A 7,683-nucleotide genomic window follows, 5' to 3' on the forward strand; every position below is an offset into this window, starting at 1 on the left:
CAAGGATCATCACATTCCAACCAGACCAGGTTGCCCGGGGCTTTATCCAAGCTGGTCTTGAGCACTTCCAGGGATGGGGCATCCACAGCCTCTCTGGGCAGCAATCACCGGTACATGAGCAATCCAATCAGGAGCCAGGAGTTTTGATGTCAGGATAAATTCCTGGGACTATCAAAACCCTTTGTCTCAGCTTCCTGCGGCAGCCTGTGGTGTCTTCCATGGTGCTTCCCCATCCCTGGGCCGTGCTCGGTTCCCAGCCCTGATATCAGCACATGCCCCCACGGTGATGCTGGCACCTTGGCTGGGCTCCCACCGCTGTCTCCTGTAGATGAAGAAGAGACAGCTCAGCAGTGAAGGGTGGGCAGGAGGGTCAGAGCAGTGTGGATGCTGTGCCCTGCAGTGCTCCAGGGGCACATCAGCAAACTCACCTGTGGTGTGTGTTGTTCCAAGTAGCAAGGTTGTTGTCCAGCGGCGGGGAGGGTGGAGTGTCTGAGGGGCTTCCTGTGGTCTGCGCAGGCAGCTGGGCATTGGGGTGCCCCTGGGGCAGGGGTTGCAGCCTCTTGTGCTTGAGCCGTAGGACCAGGAGCCGGAGTGCTGTGCGGGGATCACTGCCCCGGGGCTGACCCTGAAGGGGCTGTGAGGTGCATGGGGATGAGCCCAGATGCACATCTCTGTGCCCATTGTGGCTCCAACTGGGAGGACATCTCCCAGGGATGTATGACCATGTCTATGGGGACTCTGTCCCCGTGCTGCATTTCTTGCCATTGCCTGCACCACTGCAGATGTTGCACTCCCAGGAGTCGATGTCCTCTGCAATGCTGGAGCAGAAATGGCGGGTCCTGTGGGAACCACAGGAGTGACAGAGCAGCATCCTCCAGGGTCTGGGGGAGCAATGGGAGCCAGAGCCTTATGGTCACCAGGGGTCCCAGGACTGTGGGGTGCCAGCCCTGGGATGGTCTGTGCCACTCCCACCATGGCGGCTGGCACTGAGCTACCAGGGCACAGTTTGTGCCATGCTGAGCTCAGCATCCTGATTGACCTCCATCCCAGCTGGTCAGAGGGGATGAATGTGTCAGGTCGCCATGGCTTTGGGGTCAGAGCACACTCACCCCAAGTTGTCAGAATGCTCCCGTCCCAGCGGGCATAGGCACACACTGGCATCGCAGGAGATTTGTTGCTCGTACAGGTCTTCAAAGGCTCCTACTTCCTCCCAGATTTCAACCCTGCGGGAGGGAGCCGGGGGCAGCTGAGCATGAGGCGTGAGGGGAGGTGGGGGGGGTGTGGCTGTGTCAGGGCAATGGGTGCTGACCTGTTTGGGATTTTGATCCCAAGTCGCAACATCTCTGCCTGGAAATTCTCATTGTCCCGGCAGAGCGGGCAGCGGAAGTGCAGAGCACTCAGTGCGAGGTGCTGGGGAAGGGGGAACATCAGTTGGGGAGTGGCACGCGTTGCCCCAGGGCTGGGGATGATGCCAGGGTTCCAAGGTTGGGTGGTGCTGTGGATGCTGTGGTCGGGGGGCAATGCTGCCTACCTGGATGCAGTCCCGGTGGAACTGGCTGCTGGTGCAGGCAGGACAGATCACTGTGCTGTAGCTGGGTCGTTCCTCCACCACCTCCAAACAGATGGCGCAATTGGGGTGCTCCTGGGGCACCCCTCGCACCCGCTGCTTTGGCCGGTGCAGCCAGCAGAAGGACCTGCGGGGTGGATGGAGGTGGCAGCTCAGCACCCTGCCCCATCTTTTTCTCAGCTGTGGCCCTGCAGGGTGCCTGCACCCACCTGTACTCCCCGAAAAACTGGGAGATGCAGCCACGTTCTCTGCCACAGGGGTAATGGAAGGTGTGGGAGCATCTCCGGCGCTGGCAGCGGACTGAGGCGCCGTGCTGCCGGCAGATGCAGCACATCTGGGGACAGCAGTGTGGGGCCAGGCATCAGTGCCTTGTACCTCCAGGCAACGCTTGCCCATGAGAGCACGGTGGCCTCCCGCCCACGTGGCACGGGGACTGAGGTGGGGACACGTCGCCGTATTCACCTTCTGTGCCACGCGCTGCAGCTCCTGCTCAATGTCGGGGAGGAAGAATCCAAAGAAACCTTGATCATCAGCGCTGCGCTGGATCAGCCCACTGGCGTGGTACTGCAGGAGGCAAGCGAGGTCCTGTTACTGGACCTGGTGGGCAGCGGCTGGCCCAGGGCTGGGGGCTGAGAGCCTGGGGCCAGGGGCCAGGGGCCGAGGGTTGGTTCTCACCAGGCAGTTCTCATGGATGCACAGCGTGTCCTGCCGGCATGTCTCCCCGAAGGTCACAGCGTCTTGGTCTGCACGCTTGCACAGCCCACACCCTGCCATGGGGACAACAGCACTGTCACCCCAAGCATGGCAGCGGGTTGACCCCAGCGCGTGGCAGAGGCACATCGTCTCTGGGGATGTGGGAGCACTCTGCCCTCACCTTCCTCCTCGGCTACGCATTGCCTTTTTGGTGGAGATGGCCCCTGATCGGGCCTTGCTCGTGCCCTGCGCCGTGCTGCAGAGCGGCGGGTGTGGGGAGAGGGCTGAGGAGCCCTGGGGTGTCGAGGCCTCAGCTCCATTCCCAGGGTTTTCTTCTGGAGCAAAGCACTGGTGCTGCTACCTCGATCCCAGAGGTTCCCAGGGAATGAGGGTACACGGGGGTGAGGTGTGGGATGCAGCCCTGCACATCGTGGTGGTGGTGCTGATGTCACAGTGATGTCACAATGAGCCCTGGCGTGGGAATGGGAGTGCCTCCGTGGTGCTGGGTGCCCTGGGGGGTGGGCTCAGGATGCCTGCATTGCTCCAGGGGTCTGTGCTGGGCAGTGGCAAGCTCCAGCTGGGAGCTGGAGACAGTGACTCACAGGCGGTGTATGGATGTGGACTGAAGGTGGAGTTGCAAATAAACCACACAAGCCCTGATTTCCTAATGCAGAAGATGTCTTCAGGCATCAGAGCTCCTGACTCCTCAACAAGCGTTTTGATGTCTTCTGCATCAGCAACATTTGGGCATCCTGACATGATTTCCTTGGTCTGAGATGCTCACCCTTATTCCTTAAAAGCCTGCGCCCACCCAGCTGACGGGTGATAGAAGTGGCAGCACAGCAGTCGCTGAGCATTGAGCAGAACAGAGCTCTGCAGCCGCTCAGCTCCAGCCCCACTTGCCATGCCATGGGGATGTCCCGCAGCACCACAAAGAGCTCCGCAGTCGCCCTGGCCCTCTGCTCCTCCTGGCCCTCTGCTCCTCCTGCCCCTCCACTCCTCGGTGGTGGCCCATCTGGGTGAGTTGGGTCTCGCTGTGTCCTTCCGCCTGAGTGCAGTTCAAGTGAAAACACAGAGATGATACAGATCTGCGCACAGCCCAAGGAGCACTGGGTGCAGGCAGTCCTGGAGCACTTTCAGAACCACTGAAACTGACCCTTCCCTGTTCTCCTGCCATTGGGCTTGGCCTGCAGCACCACGTACACAGCAGAGCACTTGAACTGCATCTTCTAAGTTTATTCTATTTCACTTATTTTAGTGACATTTTTTCTTTGCCTAAGAAAAGGGAAAATACAAGAACAATTTAAAACATATCATTACATAATAATCCCACATGGGCTTAGTAGTTTTGATGCCTCAATAAATTGTTTGGACTATCAAACCCATTTGTTTGTCTCCTGTATGGATTATCAAACCCCTTTCTTTGTTTCCATTCCCTTTGGGAGCCCATGTTGCTTCCCCCTCCCACAGTGGGCTCAGCTCCCCGGGGCCAGCCCTAACCTCAGCACATCCCCAGTGGGTGATGATGGCATCCTGGCTGGGGTGCTTCTCTGGAAAATAGTTCAGCAGCAGCAAAGTGCAGACAGGAAGGTCACCTGGACTAAGGCTGCTCCTCCCTGCACTGTTCAGGCACACCAGCGAACTCAGCAGTGAGCTTTTACTTTTTCTTAGGGTGATCCCAGGGAGTTGTTCAGAGAGATCTCTGCAGGCTGGGGAAGTGGGCAGAGTAGAGCGTCGTGAGGCTTAACAGGGGCAAGTGCAGGGTCCTGCACCTGGGGAGGAATAACTGCAGGCACCAGCCCAGACCCCAGTATCAGCTGCTGTCATACAGCAGTGCCTCCAAAATGGAGCAAAATGTCCCCAAGATGTCAGAGCTGGAGCTTCTCGGCAACCTTCCTGAGTGAAGGGAATAATCCACAGCCCTGAGGATACACCATGGGCACAGGAGGAAAGGAAGGAGGTCCCCATACCCATCGGTCCCCACTTATTGGGATGAGCCCTGCTTCACTCAGAAGATAAGTGCAGCAAAAGCATCACTGAGTTTTGGGGTTTTAATTCCTGCAAGTGCAGAAGTGATTAGACACAACAAAATTGTATCATTACAATTTCATGAGTGACCATCCTAGACAGGCAAAAGAAGTAGGTTAGACAGTGACCTTCGTTCAGCTACAAAAGACATTAATTTGCATATCACAGAATCACAGAATTACAGAATCACAGAACTGTAGGGGTTAGAAGGGACCTCCAGGGATCATTGAGTCCAGTCCCCCTGCCAAGGCAGCTCCCTGTCCCAGGTTGTACTCCAGACAGGTCTTGAACATCTCCAGAGAAGGAGACTCCACCACCTCTGTGTGCAGCCTGTGCCAGTGCTCCATCACTGCACTGTGAAGAAGTTCCCATGCACATTTGTGCAGAACTGAAGCACTACATTCAGCTCTGAGACCTCCAGAATATCAGGGATGTGAAGCTGTTTGAGAGGATCCAAAGGAGACCATGAAGATGATCAGAGGGCTGGAGCACCTATTCTACAAAGAAGGGTTGAGGGAGCTGGGCTTGTTTTGGCCTGGAAAAGAGAAGGATCTGGGAAGACTTTGTTGTAGCTTTCAATACTGAAAGAGGGCTTCTAAGAACGACAAGGACTTTTTATAAGGATAAGGATAAGGGGTAAGGGTTTTAAACTGAAAGGTGATACATTTCGATTCAATTCAAGGAAGAAACTCTTCTGTAGGAGAGTGGTTAGGCACTGGAATACATTGTCCAGAGAAGCTGTGAGCGTCCCACTTCTGAAAGAGCCCACGGTCAGGTTGGATGGGGATGGGACCACTCAGCCTATCACAGATAAACAGACAGACAGACAGGTTGGAACTACATGTTCTTGAGGGTCCTTTTCAACCCAAATCATTCCGACATGTAAATGATTCGGAGATTCTGTGGTTCTGTTATACAAACTGTCAGCTGAGCAGCTGAAACTATGTCCAGTCTCTCACTAGCACACATAGGCTCGTACATATTAAGACCTTTCTTCAGTTTTGTACAGTGTGTTCCTGTGGTTCAGCTGAAGAACACGGCTAACATGTTAAGTGGTATTAATGTGGTGCATTCCATGTTCCTTGTGCTTGTGCTGCTTGCTACTCTCAGCTTGCTACTACAGGCTCCACCCCTCTGCACTGCACCTCAAACTCCAGCCCTAAATCGTCGCTCTTTCACCTCAAACTCTAGCCCCTGTCCTTCCTAATTTCATCCCAGATTCCTGCCCCAAACCCTCACTGTTTTCCTCCCACACAGTGGTCCCTTATCCTCACTCCACTTCTATCTAGACTCTCTTTATCCACTATTTTTCTGAGCTGTAAGTGTGGTTGACTGTATAATCTTTAATTACTTAATAATTACTGTTTAGAATAGGACTTAAATTTTAGAAAGGTTGGCAATTACTTTGTCAGAGAGCACTGTCCAATTACTCACCAGAACTCTTGCTGCTTGGGACCCTGCCCTCTGCCCTGGGTGGCCAGTTACAAGCCCACTGTCCTCGGGAACCTTCCTGTAACAGCCCCTGACCCTTGATGCTTCTCCACACCGTTCCCTTGCGTCCTGTTGCTGTCGCCAGAAAGCAGAGCTCAGCACTGTTTTCCCTGCTGTCAGTATATACACGTAGATAGATTTACATGTTTAGGCTAAAATGAGAAATAGATGGGCGTGTTTATATTTGAATTGTAAAGTATCAGCATATGTGGAATTCCTTAGTATAATAAAAGCCTTAAAACTGAAACTGTCCAAGTGTGTGGTAGGGTACTGAGATAAGTGTCAGAAAGAATTTGTGTACCGGAATTAAAAAACATTTTTACAACCTTTATTCTCACTTTAGGGCTCTTAAATGAACCAAGTGGATAAGACTTCCAGAGACTCCTCAACCCTTCTGGATTTCACACAGTGAAGGAAACAAGGCTGGGGAATAAAGTATAGGTTTAAGGAATTTTCATCACTTAAAACAAATCTAGCAAACAAAGCACGCTTCTCTGAGAAGCATGTTCTTGTATTAAATAAAGTTTCTAACTTGTGTGAAAAGATGAAAGAGTGAAAGGTTCAAAGAGAATGATTTGGTAATATTAAAAGTTAATGGAGTAGATACATTAAATTAAGATTAATAGTCTAATTATAAGTATTAGGATCAGAGCAAATGTGAGGAAATGAAGTATCCGATCAAAAGCTTAAAACAGGAGCAGCTGAAATTTCATTTTTTTTTCCTACAAGATACTAAAATACTTTAGACTTCTAAGTAATCTTCTTACTTACACGTGGGAGCACATAGATTCATAGATACATGAGGTTGGAAAGGACCTACAAGATCATCTAGTCCAACCATCCTCCTATCACCATCCCTACCCACTGAACTACTAAATCAAATCCCTTAGCACCTCTGTGCTAAAAAAAAAGGTTTTACTATCCCCTTTCACACAAGAAACATCAGCTGTAATTCTGAGGGCTGCTCTGAAAGTAATGCCTCGTATGCTGTGATTGGAAATAAAGCTAATTAATCAAATAAAATGAGCAAGGGAGAGTGTCTAATAAACCGAAGGCCTTACACTAACGCTGAAGGCGAGACGGCAGCTGAGGATGCCAAAGGAACGTTCTCCTGCGTGAGGTGTGAGCAGGTGGAAGATCTGCTTCGCATGGTGACAAAGCTGAAAGAGGAGGTTGAGGGACTGAGGGCCATCGGGGACTGCGAACGAGTGATTGACTGGTGGAGTAGCTCCCTCGAGCGCCAGAGAGAAAGGCACCGGGGAGATCCCCCGCAATTGGTGGTGGACTCTCTGACCTGCCCCCATGGGACAGAGGGGGGGTATCTGAGGGATGGGGAGGGCTGGTAGAGAGTCCCTGCTCAGTACCGTGGACAATCTCCCCCTCAGCCTACGTCAGGTCCCCCTAAACAATAGGTTTGCAGCACTGGATGTTGAAGGGGATTTAAAGGGGGAGGTGCCGTAAGATTCCCACAGGAGGTCACCAATGGCAAGGCAGTTGACTCCGCGCATTGAGACTGCTGCTGCCAAGACAGAAAGAAAGGTGATTGTAGTGGGCGGCTCCCTTCTCAAGGGAACTGAGGGCCCCATTTGCAGACTGGACCCAAACCGTGGGGAAGTGTGCTGTCTCCCTGGGGCTCGGGTCAGGGACATAGCTAGAAGACTCCCGGATTTGATACACCCCACCGACTACTATCCGTTACTCGTAGTTCGGGCAGACAGCAATGAAATAACTTAGAGAAGCCTGCAAACTGTGAAAAGAGATTTCAGGGGTTTAGGGTGATTAGTTCAAGGGGTGGGAGCACAAGTGGTGTTTGCTTCCATACCTCCTGGAGTGGTGAGGGACACAGAATGGGCTAGGAAAACACAGGTGATGAATAATTGGCTCAGAGGCTGGTGTAGAGACAG

General features: G+C 52.7%; 1 protein-coding gene across 1 annotated transcript; it reads right to left on the minus strand.

Annotated features, from left to right (window-relative positions):
- Positions 1-727: 727 nt before the first annotated feature.
- On the minus strand, positions 728-2,407 carry LOC136055019 (PHD finger protein 7-like). The gene is made up of 7 exons (XM_065746606.1): positions 2,243-2,407; positions 2,030-2,131; positions 1,777-1,901; positions 1,532-1,694; positions 1,310-1,410; positions 1,110-1,223; positions 728-839 (listed from the first exon to the last, which is right to left on the minus strand). The coding sequence occupies exons 1-7, from the start codon at positions 2,405-2,407 to the stop codon at positions 728-730; spliced, it is 882 nt and encodes a 293-aa protein (XP_065602678.1).
- Positions 2,408-7,683: the final 5,276 nt, after the last annotated feature.

Source organism: Cyrtonyx montezumae, unplaced genomic scaffold (genome assembly GCF_038088225.1).
Source record: "Cyrtonyx montezumae isolate F1298 unplaced genomic scaffold, pur_monq_1.0 scaffold_4, whole genome shotgun sequence".
Classification (NCBI taxonomy): Eukaryota; Metazoa; Chordata; class Aves; order Galliformes; family Odontophoridae; genus Cyrtonyx; species Cyrtonyx montezumae.